This window comes from Apis mellifera, linkage group LG3, assembly GCF_003254395.2.
Source record: "Apis mellifera strain DH4 linkage group LG3, Amel_HAv3.1, whole genome shotgun sequence".
In the NCBI taxonomy this organism is placed as follows: domain Eukaryota; kingdom Metazoa; phylum Arthropoda; class Insecta; order Hymenoptera; family Apidae; genus Apis; species Apis mellifera.
Window position 1 is genome coordinate 5,974,597 of NC_037640.1, and position 20,394 is coordinate 5,994,990.

General features: G+C 36.0%; 1 protein-coding gene across 8 annotated transcripts in view; it reads left to right on the forward strand.

Annotated features, from left to right (window-relative positions):
• The window catches only part of LOC410951 (RNA binding protein fox-1 homolog 2), a 315,194-nt gene that overhangs the window by 272,965 nt on the left and 21,835 nt on the right, over positions 1-20,394 (forward strand). For all 8 annotated transcript variants that reach the window (XM_026439411.1, XM_016911104.2, XM_026439413.1 and 5 more), the window contains one exon: positions 2,007-2,027. In XM_026439411.1, the coding sequence (XP_026295196.1) occupies positions 2,007-2,027 (21 nt within the window). The remainder of the gene's footprint in view (positions 1-2,006; positions 2,028-20,394) is intronic.

Sequence of the window (20,394 nt, forward strand, 5' to 3'; positions counted from 1 at the left end):
TTATAATAACGATCTATACTTTATTAATTTAGGATTAGTAAAAAAAAAAAAAAAAAAAAAGGAAAAAAAATTCGTTCGCGTCAAATTGTCAAATTTCGATCCTTTTTCCGCGCAAAATATTCCCCGTACGCGCGAATTAAAATCGGAAACAATTCTCCGCCAATTTTTGCCCCATTCGAATCCATATCGGGATTTTTGATGGATTTTTACTGGGTCGGGTGAAAAATCCGCGAATAAACGTTATCCTCTCTCCCTCCCTCCCCCATGTAAGCAATGCGAAGGGAGGCCATTCATTTTTATTTGAAATTCCATTATCGGCCTGTTGAAGGGCCGATGCAATCCGAATTACAAATGCCGATCGAAATTGGTACGGTGTTTCGCGTAATTTATCCCGGCCCTTCTGTTCCAAAGCAACGATAAATCCATGCTTGTTCCCATTTTCATGAAAAAAAAAAAAAAGAGAGGAAAAGAACTAATACACGGTGATATCAATTTTGTGTCCCTTGCGTCCCATATCATTTCAGATAGTGATAGGCAAATTTGAAGGAAGAAATACGCAGCTGTTAGAAAAATATGAAAATTTTTGTACTTTTAAATCATTGTTAATTTTTAAATGCTTAAGAATAATATTTTGCTCGAGGAATAAGAAAAGGAAAAATTGGTATTGTTCTATGAAATTTTAAAGAATTTGAACGAGGTTTTCAGCTACGTATTAATTTCACATTTGGATAGTACACTTTTCATCTGGAAAAAGGGACAATCAATTCGATTATTGTTTATTCGTATTATACATGTTGGACCGGGTCGTGTTCAAATTATTATTATATTATCAGAAATTGATGTTTCCAGTTTTGGCGGTGAAATTAATTGGATCTCTGTACTTGATCGATTTTTTCCATTTGTAATATCGGAATTAGATTGGAAATTTAGGTCGATTAATAAATTCGCCGAGTGCATACGTTTAATTAAATTAGCTATATCGATACCATCGATTATTAATTTTCTAAATAATCCTGGGGCACAATCTTGGGGCAAAGTAAATAAGCCCTATCATCAAATGTAACGTTACGACATCGTAGACATATTACTAGAATTAGAATTATAAAGAAAAATAAAAATTTGTAGAAAGGAAACATCTCGATTCGTCCAATGTTAACGAATCTCTCGAAAATGATATTTCTTTTCTTGAGAGAGGAGAAAAAAAAAAGGAAATAAGGATAACAACGAATTCCTCGATAAAGAAGACGAATGTGTCGAGCAGCAGAGCAATCCATCGAAATACTTCGCGCTGATATCGACACTCGGATAATTTATAACGTGGGACGATCCTTCTCCCCCTCGAACGATTCCCGAAGAAGGATTTACTTTCGTGAGAAAACGCACTTGGTCGCCGCTTACCGGCATCCTTTCCCAGTTTCGTTGAAATAGGGAGCAATCGATCAGAATCTCAACAGGAACGAACGTTCCTCTTTGTATCTTGTCCCGTTTTCGACGCGATCCAACAGAGATTTTGCGCGAGAAGATTTCTCCGAACAAATTCAATTTCTCTGATATCTGATCCCCTCAAACTTAACGTGAATTTAACGTTTCAATTCACTCCTATTCCATTTCTGATTCAATTTCTTATTACTGATCTAAAAAGAAGGGAACTAATAATTACTATAATTAAGATATAAACATGTGATGATAGTTGTTCCATTCAAATAACAGTGATAAATAAAAAATTATAGAATTTAAATATTGCAAGATGTTCATGTAGCTTCATTTTGATAGAAATTTTCAATGTTGTTTCCAATTCTGTTACATATTATTGCAATAGAGATTATCAATACATGTGTAACGATTATATCGAGAAAATATTCTAAAAGGGGTGTTTCTCCAAGTTCTCCATAAAATCGAGAACAAAAAAGGATATATATATCCTCCATCTCGAACAGGAAGAAACATCCCGAGGCTGGTTTATATCCCCAAAAACTTGACCCGCGTGTGTGTGCTTTGTGTTTCAGTATGCGTACAATGGCCAGAGGGTAGGTGCTTCCACGACGTGCCGGAATCGGCACTGCTGAATCTCTACTTCGAGATCCGTGAGAATTGCCACGGGTTCTCCTGAAGGCGATGCCAAGAAAAAGGCGGCGACAGTGATGACGGCCGAGAGAATGAGAGAGACGATCAACGAAACTCATCGGCCGAGCCGACAACCGTGTGCTCGGAGTAATCGCGACAGACAGTGAAAAACCAAAAAAAGAAAAGAAAAGAAAAGAAAAGAAAAGTTTCACATTTTTCGTTTGTTTCTTCCCAACAGCCGCCAACACACCACGACCAAGCCAACATATAAAAAAAAAAAAAACCGAAAGAAAAGACAGCCACTAGGGAGAGACTCGAGGGTCCCTCCCGAGGGGAGGGACAGTATCTGTATCTCCACGATTCACGATTGCTCTTATACTGCTGCTACTACTTTTTTTTTTTCCTCTTATTTTTTTCTTTTTTTTTTTTTTTCGATCGCTATTTTTCTCCCATCAACTTCGCTGACTCGTAGCCAGCGAGCGTTGTCTCTCTTAGAGAAAATGTGGTACTTTGCGTGTCGTAGAGTCGAGTCTGTGGAATAGAAGAGACGAGAAAGAGTGGTGGAAAAATTTTTTTACGAGTTGAGGAGAAGAGTGAGTTTCTAAAAGATATAATATTTAAATATTGCTCGACTCGGCTCGAAGACACGATTTTCCACAACACACTTGTGAAAAATGTTAAACTTGCTTTTGTCGTGCTCGTGTCGTTTTCACGGGTTACCACAGGTCTAGCACTGACCCTTAGATGGTCCTCGCGAAAAAAGGCTCCGTTCTTGACCTCCCCTTCCCCACGCTCTGCCAGACCCTCTTTTTTTTTTTTTTTAGGGTTCTCGATGATTCCAGCAGAACCAAGGTGGGTGTACAGACTTTATTTACCTACAACTAATTGCTCGTCGTTCAACCAGCTCGCGAACTACTGTCTTATTCTTATATACTTGTTGAAGTATTTATTCTCTCATATATATATTGTATTTTTTCTTCTTCTTTTTTTTTCTTTTTTTTTTCTTTCTTTTTTTTTTTTTTTTTTTTTTTTTCTCTCTCAAACTCTTCTACTCACTCGTCTTCCCTTGACCCCTTGTGTACGAGGGAGAGCTCGTGCTCACACACCAGACCCTGATCCCACGTCTTTCTCTCTTACACATACACATACATATGTATATGTATACGCGCAAGCAAGCACGAGAGTGTTTGCTACATCGTGGAAAGGAGCAATTCGTGGTTTCTCGCCGAGATAGAGGCGGAAAAAAGAAGCGGAAATCATTGAAAAAAAAAGAGAGAAATTCTGTTCTCCCGGTGAACATGATCGAACAAGTTTAAAACTGCTCTGTCAGAGCATTTCTTTTTTTTTTTTTTTTGTTTTTTCTACGCATATACATTTGATATTGCATACTTGATGCATATGAAATTAATTAGAATTAATCTTGCATATATTATCAAAAGATTAAAATATTTCGAAGAGAGTTTATATTAAAGAAAATGTGCAACGACATTCTAAGATCAAAGAAACTGATAATTCAATGATCCGATATCCATATTATATCCAAAGGATATAAATTTATCATTTTAAGAAAAATTATTCTAAATTTTGTTTATATATTCTGATATATAAGCGAATTTAAAAAAGAAGAGAAAAAAAACAAACAAAATTTCATGTGCATCAATCGAAATCAATGTATTCAGTACGAGATAAGATATATTAAAAATCGTGAATTAAAATAATAGAAAGAGAAAAAAAGGCCACGTGGGTAGCGTCTATCGGTCAGTGGTAGGTCGACCCGAGACAGAGCGAGCCTCTGCCCTTCCATAATCATTCCTCGTTCGCTGAATGAACGATTTTCCATCGCGGAAGAAACTTCAGCGGGAACATAGAGATACAAGTTAAACGGTTCCATTTGACCAACGATCGGTAAAGAAAGCGTCGAACGATCGATGCTGGAACGATCGATGTTGAGAAACGTACGTCCTTGACGTCTCATTTTTGCTCTCGCTGACGTTTCCACGCGATCGCCTTCGCGGATTCGATTAGAATTGTAAGGTTAGCTTTAATCACGGAACTTACAGGGTATTGGAAAGTATTTTTACGACATTCCACGTTTCTCGTTTTAGCATTAATATCGTTTTTGTACTTTGGACGTATTTTGTATTATTATGTATTACGTTTTAAATGGTTTTACGTAGAAATGATTCGATGCAGGGTATTATTTCTAGTGATCGTAAGAGAGTTACCTTTTATAGTGTACATGGACATTCCACGCGTGTCTTTTTTTTTTTTTTTTTTTTTTTTTTAAGAGAAATCACTTGTTTTAATTAATAATAATAATAATAAATGTTCCTTGAATCGGGTGTGTGATTATAACCGCCAACGTGCCATGAGGTATGTACGCCGAGGAACTTTGTATCGAGTTTAAGGGAAAAAGAATTCGTCGCCGATCTGGATGGCCTTAATGAGTTCCTAAGTGTTTTTACGAAGTATCGATTAATCTTTCTACGTTGTTATAACGGGAGAAGATTATGATGACAGTGTGCCAACGATAAAGGAAAAAAGAGTCGGATTAAAGTTTTTTAATTTAAACAAGAGTTAAACTTCAACATATATATATATATATACATGGATATAAACATTAAATCTTTTTTAAATTAACACCATACATCCATTTTTATTTTGGAAAAAATTCAGGAATTAAAAATTAATAAAGATATTTAAATAATATTGCAAAATTCTTTAAGAAATAAATATAGTATTCTTAAAATTTGATCAATAGAATTAAACCAATTAGAATGTTTATTAAACCATTCGTAGAAACGCAAGCATCGATTGCGGATACAAAATACAATTCTCAAGTGTGTGTAATCCACCAGATGAATCGACCAATTCTCTTTCATCATTCTGTACACGTTGGCCCGCGTTCGTGACTCGTAGATCGTCGTTCCCTAGATGGAACGAGAACGAGTATTACTGTCGAGATGACAGATTTTCAAACAGCCTGAATCGAAACACGAGCGCGTAACACGTAAGAATGGAATTGCGAAGTGGTGCATCGTTTCCTCTTTTCACACTGTATTCGCCTGTATCCCCCGTTTTTATCTCTGTCGAGAAGCGTGCACCGCTTCGCGTTTCCGAATGCGTCGATTCGCAGTTAAAAAAAAACTGGGGGAGGAATCGGCGACGAGGTCGAAAACGATCGAAAGCGATGAGCTATAAGAGGGAAGAAGAAATGGCTGGAAATGGGTGGAAAGATGAGAAGTGACAATGGAGAGAGCACGCAACGGAGAGAGAGAGGGAGAGAGAGAGGAAGATGGATGAAGAGAGAAGCGACACAATAAGAAAGAATGTTGCGAGAAAGGAATTAAACGAAAATCGAACGAATTTTCTTAACTTAAGAAGTGATTGGTAGCCTTGGAAATTTGATCTCGATGCGTGCGAGTTTGTTTCGAAGAAGATGGAAATTAGATGGAATTAGTTTTGCGAGAAATTTTGGAAATATTATTGCTTGACGATAAGAAGATTCCAGAAAGAATAAAAATTATTTGGGATATCTTATGGAGTTTTTTAGAAAGTTTTTGAAATTCGAAATTTCAACGAAATTTCACGAGTTATGAATAATTGATAAATTTTTTTGCAAAAGCAAGGAATCTCTATCCGCGGATGATTTTTTTATCGTCAAGAAATTCGAGAAACGGTATATTTATCGCGGGAAGGAAAGAACATGTTCATTTCGAAAGAATGCCAAGACGATTTAATATGTTTTCCAGCCAGGCAATAAAGAAGAAGTTTTTCTACTTTATCAAAAGAACACGAAGAATTCTCACTGTCCATTTTTCGAGATTCGATTACGTGGCATGCATCGCTCGTTCCTTCTCCTAAACTTTTTATCTTTCTTCTTTTATCCCCCCCCTCTCTTTCGTTTCTCTTGATCCAATCTCGTCATTGGATCGAACTTTTGTACTCTTTATCCTTTCGTTTCATTTATCTTCTTAAGCGAAATACACCTCCGATTCAATAATTTTTTTATTTCACATTTTTCCCTGATTTCTTTTGTTCGTTATTCAAATCGAACCTTATTAAAAATAGGAGAGAAAGATCGTGATTTCTTAATCACGAACGCGGAAAAATTATTATTTACTCCGTTTCCTTCCTTTTTTTAAAGTTCCTTAAAATTCTTTTTTCATTATTTTTATTATCATTATTATTACTATTATTATTTTCCGAAGGATCAATCGAAAATCGATTAAATTTCGAGGATATATACTGCACATATATATATGCGTATATATCCATTCTCCGTTGTTGTAGAAATTAATTTAATCAGGTCACGTGAAAGAGCATAGATTTCAAAGGAATGCATGCAGTAGGCTTTTTTTGGTCTTGATTTAGTGGCGTTTAGCTTTCAGTGAATAACACTGCGACAAAATGAAACCCGAACTCGATTGTAACCCGGTAGATATTGGGACCTTGTCGAGCGATAAATCGTCAACGAAAGTTTCCAATTCCATAAAAAAAAAAAGAAAAAAAAAGTATTAAAAAACAAAAATGGATATATTTGGAAGCAACAACAACGCGTTGTATCGTTCGACGAGAGCCCCCTGAAGCTTGTCCGACACGCTCGACAATTCGTATACCAGAAGCCCTCCCCCTCGTTCACCGTTTGCATGCCACGTGTATACCACCTTTCTTCACACACGTAACGCATTTTTAAAAATCGTTGCAAAAAAGAAAAGAAAAGAAAAGAAAAAAAAGAATCGCGTCTTTCTTCCGTGTTCTCACGTTCTCTCTGTGTCGTTTCCTGCTCTCTATCGACTCTTACGATTCACTGCTGCTACAAGCCACGATCGTTGTTTGCTGTGCATCGTCGATGTGCACGTGCCCATCCAGGAACACGTATACAACAACACACCCGTGTGTGGAAGGAACCGGGAGGAGGGAATACGAAGAAGCTGTCTTCGCCTGCGAGTTGGTAGCTTCGTGCATTCGACAAAATCGCGAGATTTTATGTTGCTATCGCTGTTCAATAATATTATTCTCGAAGAGAATATATCGAGAATGTGAAAAAAAGAAAAAAAAGTATTCGTGCGATAAAACGATAAGTGTGCATGGTGAAAAAGAAAAGAAATAGTTTCATTTTAAATTTTAAATTTATTGAACGAAATCGTGAGATTTTCGCGTTTTCGTTTTCCAACGCGAAAATTTGTCGAGGTTCTTTCCATGAGTTTTCTTGGGAGGAGGGAAGGGGAATGAAACGCGATATCGAACGCACGAAGCTATTCTCGAGGAAAGGATGGCTCGTTCGCGCGGCAAAAGGTCAAGAGCGGTGGAAAGTGGCTGAGAGGTTCGAAAGAAGAGCGCAAGGAGGACTCGTGGAAAATGGAAGATGGTTATCGAAGGGCGAAAATTGTCAAGAACCGGAAGCTGGACGTCTTTCCCACATACCAGAAGCGGTATCGAGCGTGAAGGTACGATTCTCTAAAAAAAAAAAAGCAAAATGGCGAAAATAAAAAAAAAAAGACACGAGAAAGCAAGGATTGGAGGGAAGAATAATTTAAAGAAAGGGTTCAACATTGACGACACGTAAAAAAAAATGCCACAATAACATACATTAGAAAATCGATAATAAGAGACGAAAAGATAGACTCTGAAAGTGAAAGTAGAGAAGAAGGATAGGAAAAAAAAAACGATAAGAAACTTCATAGCGACGATCTACGCAACTGTGATCGCGATCCTCTTTTTCTCCAAGGCCGCCATCTTGAGTATTCCCCTTTGGCAGGAAACGGGGAAATGGATACGAGTGGATAGTCGAAGGGCAGCGGACGCCATTACGCGGAGAAAAAGAAGGAGAAAGGTCGGGATTATTTCTTAGTGTCGAATGCAAAACAAATTTTTTAAACAGAAACAATTATATATATTATACGAGTCTCGCCTGTGCTAGCTTTTAGTCTCTAGGGTTTCCTCTGTCCGGTGGTAAAAGCATGAGGTATTCTCGTACGTAATAATTCGTATGATTTGATTAATTTTTAGCGTAACGATTACTACATTAACCCGCTCTGTGCCTACCTTTATATATCCTCGTATACTTTTTGTACCCATTGTCACATCGATCTCTCTTTTTTCTCTCTTTCTCTCTTTCTTTCTCTCTCTCTCTCTTTCTTTCTCTTTCTCTTTCTCTCTCTCCATTCTCATTCCATTCTCTCGTTCCAACCCCTGGCTGTCTAATTTCCTAATTTTTTTTGTACTCGATTAATCGATTAATCCCGGCCGAATCAGTGGCTTACAAATACTGCTCGCAAACACCACCAGTCTCTAAAAAGAAAAAAAAAGCACTCTGTCTCGTTCTTTTCTTTTTTTTTTTTATTTCACACGTGTCATGATCTTTTTTTTTCCTTTCTTCTCTTTTTTTCTTTTTTTTTTTTTTTTTTTTTTTTTTTTAACGAATAATGCCAAGCAAGTCTCGAGTTCATTCTCAGTGACACTTGCGACGACGCGTCTGGCGCATCAGTGCTGGTCTTTTGTGTGGAAACAGTGGATGATTTGGACACTCTGGTTTGTCGTCGTAGTGGATTGTGCCAAGTAGTCTCAGTGGGGATTTTTCCAAGGGTGGAATTGTAAGGGGGAATGACAAGTTTTTTAGCAATTAGAAAATTTTTGGGGATGATTAATGCACAGCATTGGAACATACGTTTCTTTTTTTTTTTTTTTTTTTCATTTCTAATCTACTTGTTGTTGTTGTTGTTATTGTTGTTGATTAACGTGTATTTTTTTTTTTCAAAGTGGTAGTGTATATATATATATATATATAGCATATATAGTTTGAACAATCTTTTAGTAGCTTTTTTTTCATATTTAACGTGGCATGCGGATAAATTAACCCATCTCGGATATTCGAAAGTAGAAAAAAATCTAGGAGAGGCTAAAAGACTTTCAAACTTCGCTCTGTCACGATATAATAATTTTTTAGATTAACTTTTTTTTTTTAACTTTTAATTCCAAATCATCGAGTGTCCAAAACATATATCGTTCATATTTCGTGAACGAAATAATTTTTTTCTTTTTTTTTTTTTTTTATCACGAAGAAAGAAATTAAAAATATCTCGTTAAACGATCATCCATCAGCCAGCACCGATCCGTCCGGTTTTCAAGATCAAGCTACTCGTCGATTTTTAACAGAATTGCCACGAATTAATATCGACCATTGTCGTTAAACAATAGTCGCACTAACGATCACCCATCGACGGTGCTCGTCACTGGCTCCTATTATACACGTAATTATTAATCGTTCCTCCTTAATTGTTCCTTTCTTTTCAACTCTATTTCCTCTTCTTGCCCAAATCCATCCACCAGAAACCACATTGAATTAACCCATCTTTCGTATTTCATACGTATATATATATACATATATATATATACATATCTATATATATATATCTATATATATATACATACATTACATATATATATATATAGATTTTTCAAATTGTTACTATATTACATATATATAATAATCACGGTAATGCGCCACATTATTCACTGGTTGATGACTGTCTCGTTGACAAAGGCCCGTACCTTGCCTGTGGTTGTGCTTGGTTGTGGTTGGAAAGCGGTTTTGGGAGAGAATTTTTTACTTGCTTCTTTTTTTAATAATTATTACCTTTTTTAATTTGCACGTCTCATGTCGTGGCCTTGGCTTGCCTTCATATGAGATTCACCTGTGTGAATATATTACATATATATATATTATTATATATATATACCGTACATATATCTATATTAAATATACGTAACGATAATTCGTATGTATCCGTATGCACGTTGTTATTGTAAAAAAATTTTTGAAGAGAAAGGGAGTGTATAAATATATAAAAATAATATATCGATTTCTTTTTCAATCGTTCACTTAAATTATTAATATTATTTTTTCCTACGAAAATTGCGCGCATACCGATACATACGATACTATTACCTTATTATTATATTATAATTTCACGTGTTATGGTACGTCCGTCCTGGCAGTCGTACAGATTACTATACATATTATATATTTTGCACCTACGTACACGTACGAGAGCTGAGTAGTATGGATTGCGGAAACGAACTTGCGTTTCCTAGTGTATCTTACACGTACGTTCTCTTTCTTTTTCTCTTTTTTTTTTTTTTTTTTTTTAATTCATTTTCTTTTAATTTTTCTTCACTCTATCTCATTTAATATATATATATATATTTTTTTTTTTCTTAAAAAAAAGTCCCCTTTAGTTTTTGGTCTTGTTTGTTCTCTTCGTTGTTCCTCGCCTTTCTCTCTTTCTACTTCAGCTTGTTATTCATCCGTTTTTCGTGTTCTAACAATGTCTCTCGTTCAACCGATCTTCCCCATAGAATGGATAGAGATAAAAAAAGAAAGAAAGAAAGAAAAGAAAAGAAAATAACGAAAGGAGAGGGATCGAGAGAAAGAGAGAGAGGCGGAATCGTTAATGCAAGTTGTACTGGCTAATTGCTCGCGTTTTTTAAAGGCATCCGCGAGAAAGAATGTAACGAGGGAGAAGAGAGAAGCATGCCGTCTACCAGAGAACCGCTTCATTTTATTCGTTCCTGTTATTACTTTTGTTGATTTTATTCTTCCTCCAATTTTTTTTTCTCTCTTCTTCTCCTTTTAATTTTATCTCTTATCTCTTATCAAGAGAACACAAGGTTATCTTCTTTTCAATTAAGGTTCTCTCCCTCTGTGTTCTCGCTCTTTTCTCTTGTAACAGTAACGTTCTCTCGAATTCTGACGCTCGTTTTATTTTATTATTATTTTCTTTTTTTTTTTGTCTTTCTCTTTTTTTCATTTCCAGACAAGCTGCCATGGCGGCGCGATTTAATATCTTTCTATCTTCGTTTCGTTTTTATTTTTTTTTCCCTTTTTCCTCTTTTCTTTTCTTTCAAGTCTCTTCTCTTTTTATTTTTATCGTTCATATCGTTTACGATATATGTACTTCTATCTCGCTATTTTTCTTCCATACATTTTTCTTCAGATTTATATGTTGTTATATTCTCACTTTTTCCTTTTTTTTCCTTCTTCTTCTTTTTCCTTTTTATTTATTTATTTATTCATTTTTTTTTTTTGGAACTGTTGTCATTGATTAATGTTATTGGATCGTGGCACGGTGTGTTAGTTGGCGAGAGACATGACAGTAATTTTTTGGCCGGGCGAAGGTTGCTGCATGCTCGACAAGTGCCGCCTTTGATTTAGTGGTAACTAATTAATTCTCGTATATCGCATCGTTCGGACGCCGATCGCCTCGGTCACGTCGCTCGCATCTACTTTTTTCTCTTTGAATATTTTTCAAAATATCATCTATGAGAAAAATCAAACGATTTCATCCATCTTTCGCAATCTTTCGCGAAAAATTACGAATTACTTTTCAATTCACTTTCCTTCCAAATTTTTCCAAATACAAGATAAGGAGAATTCGTACATTCAATGATTTCCATATTGGATCCTTCCATTCTTTTGAATATTTGCAAGAAATTTAATTTTTTTCTCATAAATAATATTTTAGAAGATACAGCTCCCTCGTTATCCCTTATGTTCCAAAATTAAAGATACGTCTATACAGATATATACATATCTCGAAACATTTTCCAAATGTCGAAAGATCAAACGCGCGAGCCTCGTCGCCGTGTCCGCGGTGTCTTTTCTTCTTTTTTTTTTTTCTTTTTTTTTTTATTTCCAGCAGACACGAGTACATCTATATACATATATATATATATATATAATATTCACCTTACTTACTGGTTGTTTAGCCTGGCATTCACTAATTAGTCTCAGTGCGTAGCCTTAATTAGTTACCGCTGAGCGTGCAAGCACCGCCAGCAATTAGTAGTCACCCCCCTCGAAGGGGTGCGCTTTTTTGAAAGCTCGACAGATAATCCTTTCTCCTTGGAAAACAGACAGAAAAGGGAAAAGAAACGACGTGTATTTTCTTCTTTCGTAACTGTCTTAATTTTTCTCTTTTCTTTTCTTCTTTTTTTTTATTTCTTCTTTTGTTTCTCTCTCTCTCTCTCTCTCTCTCTCTTTATTATTATTTAAACATTACGTATGGACCAAATCGATCTTCTTCGAGAAGAAGATTGATTTCTTCTCGTTTTTTCCTTTTTCTTTTTTTATCTTTTTTGTTTTTGTTTTTATTTTCACGGTCTCGTTACGTTGAACGAGAAGATAACCGGATAAACGGATCTTAAGAAGGGAAGAACGGATTATTGCTCGCGGGGTTGGTTCTCGAGGATGGTGTTTTTCTTTCTCGATCGATCGGGACGATTGTGTTTGGTCTGCGAACCGTGAGATCTCGCGAGCTATCGAACTATCGGAATAAGTGGGATATAAGTAAAATAATCATGGAGTGGATAAAGTTATTCTTTGATTAAGGGTGGTAAAGAGGAAGGAAGGGGAAAATGAAAAGGGTGGGATCGATATATTATTCGAGGGAAGAGAAATTTGATATTTCGCGGTGACACGATATTGGATCCGTGCTCGTTTAATTTCGTTTCAGAATTTCATTGTATTCGTATCTGTAAATATATTATCAATGAAAATATTCATAGTGCGACGAAAATATTTGACAACCAAAAATTCTAAATCTTGTTTAATAGTTTCACTTTAAATATTTATTGAAAATCAGAAATTCAGATTGGTGTAATCGACGTGATTTTGAATGGAAAAAAAAAATAGGGAAACAATACTCTTATCGTCTCTCATGTATAATCGTAAACGAGCAAGAATACACGTACATACACGAGGACAAAACACAAATATACATTTAATCGCGATCGATCGAATTGAACGCGAGAAAAAATGTTTTGCATATATTTTTTTTTTTTTTGATGTCGATTTATATTAATCTTTCGATAGATAGTTTGTTTTGTTTATTTCTTAATCGTTCTTTTCGAGAGACATGTAAAACATCGTGTAGAAGCTCATGTTTTTTAATACTAACTCTTTGCATCTATTTTTTCTTTTTTTTTTTTTTTTTTTAATTCACATTGCTAGGAATACGTATCTGTCCATCTTACGTTTCATTCTCCTTTTTTTTTCTTCTTCTATTTTCTTTTTCTTCTTTTGTTGAATGATTTTCGTACGATCGTTATATTATTATTATTATTATTATCATCGTCATTATTAATATGATTATGATTGTTATTTCTGGAACGAATCGTTTCTTAGTGCATGGATTATGATCGACACAACAAGCTGTGACGAGGCCCAGTTCAGTTTTTTGGAAGTTGCGAGTTTTTCGATCTATCTGTGTAGCGAGAACGTTGTATACTAATTGTTATTATATCCAGCAGAGAATGCATTTTGTTACCGCTTCAGGAACACGTTGGTTGCTCGTCAACGGCAACGAACTTCCGGTTATCGCACCTTGGAATTAATAGAGTCATCCTTCTGTTAATTGAATTTGAAACTATCTTGTTTGAAAAACGACGAAAGATTCCGAGTTCTATTTTTGTGAAACGACGAGCGGAATGAAAGAAAAAAAAAAGGGGGAAAAATCGATAAAGTTTTGGATTGGAAGTTCGATTCGAATCTTTTTTTCGTGACTTTGGCAAATTTCAAGAAAATTTCCAAGTTATTGAATTATTTGGCAAATTCACGTACGAGAAATTGTTCGAATATTTGCTTAACAGTATTAATATTTTACGAGTCGAAAAGAAGAATGAAAATGCTCGACGTTGCGTATACGAAAAATAGTCGAAATTCCGTCGCTTTATTTCATACAAAAAAAAAATTATTCGAATATTTAAATAGTGGATACAATTTTTTTATATATATCAAATATTTTTGAAAATACCATAATTTTCTGTACCAAAAATCACACAGATAATGGTACATTTTTTCTACAAAATAGATAAATAAATAAATAAAAATTTCGACGAATGAACTCGAAGAAAAAATTTCGAATTTTAATCGCTCGTTCAACGGATATAAATTCCTAGGGAAGAAATGATTAAAAATCAGCTGAGAGTGGAAAAGAAGATACTCGGAATCTTTCGCATAAATCCAGCCAGCATCAATCCCTCTCGAACAACCCCCGTACATCCTTCGAATCCTTTCGAAGTTGAAGAGGATCGGCCGGGTGATTTCTCCTCGTCGAGGAGAATGCGGTTGGACGAGGCTTCCAAACGCCCGCCTCGACGAGAAGGATGGATCAAAATTACCAAACCGTCCGACGATTACCATTAGCCTGAGTCCCGGGAACGTTGATGTTACCACGCGTAATTGGCAAAGAGGAGTAGCGAGTAATCTACACACACCTAATCACTGTTGCTTTACTCGTGGCTCATGCGACTGTGGTTTCTCTAGTGCATTTGACTTTTCGCCCCTGGGGCTGTGTTTCACGTCTGTCTCGATGTGTGTGCTCTGTTTTAGCTCTACTTCTCTTGCCACCCTCCTCCCAAAACCTCCTGTCATTCCTCGCCACCCCTCCGCCCCGTTCCTCCTGTACCACCCTGTGTAAATCGTTGCCACGAATTTTTTTGATTAGCTGTTGAAAAAGAAAAGGAGGAAAAGGTTGGAGAAGGTTGGTCGATCGAAATTAATTTGATTAATATGCGTGTGTTAGGGGGATTGGAAATTTTTAATTGGTTGTATAGGATGTTCGATCTCTTTTTCAGTTTCATTGTATTTCTCGAGAGCTAGTTTTTTTTTTTTTGTGAGAGATTGTGAATAAGAATTAAAATTTATCGCGTAGAATTTGCAATAAAATATTGGATACTAGAATCTGGGATACGAGAGAGAATTCTTTTGAATAGAAAATATATCAAATTAGGAGAGTTAATACGCGTGATGATTGATTCGAAACGAAATCAACGTGAGATTGTGGAGTAATAAATTTCATGTTTTACCATAGTCAAGCTGTATAATGACAGGAACGATGAATATTTTGAAATGAGATATTAATATATGTGATTATATTGATTGCCAGTTTATATTCTCGTATTGTATAATAACTATTACTAATTAGCTCGTCGAATTTCCCGCGTCTTATTATAATATTTATTATAATTTTCAAAATTTATTTGAAAAAAAGCTCAAACATATATATGTATATATATTTGTTAAATATTTGAACATATATTTTCATAATATTGAACGCGAGAAAGATCAATTTTTTTAAATTGAACAAAGATACAACACTTGTATTGTAAATCGATAGTTAAGAATTAATTTAATTCTTTCTTTTCCACTTCAACATTGTCATCCTGCCTCTTAAATTGATTTCTCGAAAGTAAATCGAAAAGGATCATGGAATCATCAGACAATTTTTCCAGTAAAATTCTGTTCGATTTTTTTCAAAAATCACTTTCAAAGATTCCGTCTCACGTTTTAAAAAATCTCCATCTCGGTGCACCGAGAAATTCTTCACACTGTTGAACGGCAATTTCACGAAAGGCGAATTGTTTCTTTTCACCGTGAGAATTTTTTCGTGGATTCCACGGTGGCTTTCGAGAGAAATTCGAGACGGGGTTGAACCGCGTTGTATCGACTTATTGCCTTCCCCTGTGCGGAAACTCTCGAGGGATGTGTAAAGGGTTGATGGAAAGAATCGAAGGACAAAGAGCTGAATCACTCAGCGCCGGCAAAGAAAAGCAGATGCTGGAAAGTAAACGAGGGTGGGATAAAATAATATTTGGCTGCAGAGTGGAAGTATTAAGAGATTAAAGGATGTTACCCCCGTGAGTCGAAAGGAAGGAGCAAGAAATTTATGAATGAAAATGAGGGAGCAGGATAAAACGATCTAGGAAAAACATCGTTGAGTTTAAAAATTTAACGATAGAAAAAGAAATTAATTTCGTGTGCAATTGCATAAATTGCATAAAGGTAAAGCTTGTAATAAAATATCGCGCTACAAAGAGACTCGAAGTGAAAATTCCCAAGGGCGGAACGAAAGAGAGGGAAAGTGTAGCCAGGGGCGGTATTCGAGACAACCTTGGAGGGAGGGAACGAAAATCAAGTCGGTTCTGGGAGGAATCGACAGGAAAAATCGAGAGTGAAATTCCTTGGATTCGATAAAGAAGGAAGGACAATCTTAAAGGAGGAATCTGAGAAACCACTCGGAACGCGTGGAATCGATCGAGACGAAAAACCAAGAAGAAGTCAAGAACGACGAAGATAGAGGGAAAATAATCCCCTTGAGACTGATAAAGAAAAGAAAGGAGAAGAAAAAAACGATCGATTTGGGAAACGAATTGGTGGATTGAAACGAATATTCCAGACAGCGAGAGAGAAAGAGAGAAACGATGAACTTTCTTGAGAGAAAGCACGTGCGAGGAAAAAAAGATCTCGAGAGGATAAGGGGAGAGAAGAAGAGGGTAAAATAAAAAAAGTAAGAAAGAAAAAAAAGAACGCGAAGAGAAAAGACAGAAAAATATATATACATGTATATACACACACACGTATATATACATAGAGAGAGAGGGGGAGAGGAAGAGAAAAGACGTGGATCCAGGGGTGGATGCTGGCAGCAGCGTTTATTGATCGCTCGCAGCAACCCTGCCAGCAGAGCCACCCCCTGCACCCTTGGCGACCCCATCGTCGGGCGGCCAGCCTCTCTCACCCCCCACAGGCTTCTGCAACGCGCGCGAAAGCCTCAAAGCTGGTGCATCAGCCGGTAGAATAGAATTCAATCGTATTAATTACTCACAGCCTCGTGGATCGACAATGACTTTCGACGTACGCAAACTCTGGTGCATCAACCCTGCTGACTCGCCAAGCTTGATGGATGGCTTTTCATCGACTCAAGGTTACGCCTGTCTCGCCTATATACTATGGGGCGTGTTTAATGATTTTCCATCGTGACGTTGTCAGACTCCCACCCGCTTTTTCGATGGGAAAAGAATGGGAAGTTTGGTGAAAAGAGTTTCACGATGCCTAATATCTCGACATAGGGGGGTGGCTGAACGAAAGAAGAATAAGAGTGTATATATATATATATATAAAGTTTTGTGTACCAAGAGTCGAATAGTATTGGAAAAAGATATTCGAATTGAATTTCTTCTTGAAGCTATTGAAGTTTGATCTTAAATTATCTTTTAATGGATCTGTGCCAGCTGCCCCTATTTGGAACATTTTTTAATTATTTCAATTTCTTGGAAGAGTTACAAGTCCAATTTCGATGATTTATGAAATGGATAATTTAAGTCTATACTTTTGTTTTACCAGAACTTTAACTTACATTTTATCGAATTAATCATTAAACGAAGAAAAATTTCACGACATGGATATAATGGATCAAAAGTTTGAGTGGAATTATTATTTAAAATTCAAAGATTCGAGGATAGGGCGAATTGTGCAGAATCTTTTATTTTCGCGTTGATTTTGAAATTTTGAATTTTCTTTGTAATTTATCGCGGCGAGCCGCAAAGGGGCGGATTTCTGTGCACGCGAGGGGAATTCGTTGTCGCTTGCCTCGTTAATCGTCGTTGGCTTCGTCCAAACGAATCTAATAACAAATCGAACTAGGTATTTGCATAATTAATTACGATTCAATTCGGTCGGATGTTAATTATTTAATGTAATCGGGTAGGGCGCACGTGGTTGCCAACCAACGATAGAAATTTCATTGATTCCCGTCTGGCCGCGCTTCATTTGTCCGCTTAATAATTCAAAGGAAACGCTTCTGCGTCTCGTGTCGCGTTCGTGGTTTGGCAAAAAAAAAAAAAAACACTAGAGAGAGAAGCTTAAAGGGGATATGTGGACGAAAATTGGCATTTTTCTGGAGATATAAAAATTTCAGATTTTTGAACGAACATCTATGATATTTATTTTTTGCGATAGAATAACTCGTCGATTGTTGCAATTTATTGTATTTGATATAGAAAATTTTTTTTTTAAATTTTTAAAAAATTGAATTTCTAGTTATATTTCAATGTAATTCAAATTATTAATTCCATAATTGTTGAACTCAAATTCTCTTCATATTAATATGTTACACGAATATACAATATCTTGGATCGTTGGATTCGCTTTTTCAGGCAAATGTTATTTCTCAAAAATTTCTGGAAAATTTGAAACTGTGCGCGTATTGAAAGATTGATAAATAATAAAAATAATATAGTTCGATTCGAAAGAGAAAGAGAAAAAAGGAATCCTTGTTGTAGTCTATTTTGAAAGAATTACACTAGAAGTTGGCCGACTCACCCCTTCGAATCAACGATTCAATCACATTAATTACCGAATTGCCACTCGAGGCGTGGCTGCAGGAAGCCCACTTGACGAGCACGTTACCCCCTCCCTCCTCATGGAATTTATAGGGACGAGCCGGAAACGAGAATTGGAAATTTCATTGAAGATTCTACGACGCGTATAAACTCCCGTTACAATGGGTGAAATACCCTCGAGCTCCCTCCTCATCGTATCTTACTTCTCGTCGAAGATCGACCATCGACGTGTACACACTCATTAAATTGGATTAAAACTTGGAACAAATGTCAAATGTCTGCAGACAACTCGACGATGAAAAATTCTCATTTATACAAATTTACGTAGAAAGGACGTAAATATCAACGTGTTGTAAAATTTAATCGATAAGCACGCATATTGTACAAAATATCCCATTTTTAAGTAATTTTTAATCTTTCATCGTTCATGTCTGTTTCAAAGGAATTTTAATTTGATTTCGAATTGAAAAAAAGAAAAGAAAAGAAAGAAGAAATGAGAGGGAAGGAATTTCCGGAATCACGGAGGACGTGTAATTACGTTGATAGATAGGAAACGTTGATCGAGAACTTGGGATAAAAAAGAAAAGAAAAAACAACAATCGAACCGACTTTCATCACGAATCCGTGTCACTCACGAGGATTGACGACGATTCGATAAATAAACGTACTTCTAATTAGCCAGTTGAGTCCGTATTCGCGGAGTAAATAGACGGAGTATTGTCGCGCGAATAAAATCAACGTAGACGGGAGGCCGGGTTAATTAATAATACATTGTCTTGGTTCGTCGGACGATGATCGTTATGGGGGAATGGCGGAATTTTAATTAAAAAACTCTGGCTCTCGTACAAGTTCGCCTCTCGAGAGAGAAGAGGGGCAGCGATATAATTCGTGTATATAAAATTATCGAGAAGTCGCGTCTCGATATATCGTGATCGATGGAGGAAAAACTTTGCGATTCGTTGAGAGTTCCAATCGGGGAAAATCGATGTGAAATATGTAAATATAGAAAGTTTCGTGGTAAAGTAAAAATATTCGGAGAGAGAGAAAGAGAGATTTCGATATATAAAAATTGAATAGCTCGTTCTTCTTCCTTACGATTTCTTATAATAGATTCTGGTTTCCTCTTTTTTTTCTCTTTTTTTATATCGTCCTTGTTCCAATAGAGAGGAAGAATATTCCGAAAAAAACGTGAGATGGAATTATTAAAATATAATATAATCTATGAAATATAATCTTGAATTTTTCCCCGTTTATTAATTTATTACATTCAAAATTTCGAAAGAAAAATTTTCCTTATTTATTTACTCTTATTTAAATATTCGTTACTCTTTTTAAAACTTACGTTGATTGATTTTACTTTATTATTTTTCCATTCCCTTTTACACTTCGATTAAAATTATATCCAATACTAAAGGAATTACGGAACAAATAATATATTTATCTTCGAATAAATTTATTTATCATCTTACTCGCGATATAATCGCACGATATATATTTTCATTTTTATAAATAAAGATTGCTCGATCCTCGGAGAGGATTTCATTTATGAATCGAATCGAGGGAGAAGGGATATAACGTTACAGGGAGAAGGATGGCAATGCGTTGAAGGGAAAATTCGTAATTAAACGGGGATACCGGAATTTAATAAATCCATATTCGTTGTTCCCTAACGAACCGGAACTTTCCCCCGGTTGCGGAACACGGACCATCGGGAGATCTGCATGAAATTTGAATATACGCGATTTCCACGATGGCGTTAATCTGTTTCGATATTCGGTTACTCCGTTTCTCCCGTTACCCCACGCTGTTGTAATTCACCTGGGCGAATCTGTATTCGGGGAGCGGGGGACGGGGTATTGAATTCCTTTTGTACGTGAAACCCCTTTCTCGCTGCCATTCCGCAATTCGGCGATAACGATATCGTATTTGGTCACTGTTCTGCGAGATTATTGGTTCGATTCAATCCTTATTGTCGGATATATCAACTTGTGTCAGCTATTTCTGTTCGAATATCACGAGGAATGATTTGTGCAGGTATAGTCGATAAGTGTCTTTATTTCTGGAAAGTTGTATATTATTTTTTAGGAAATGATGTGATTATAAAATTTTATTTTTCTCTCAAGTATTGGGAATATGAATGAGCGT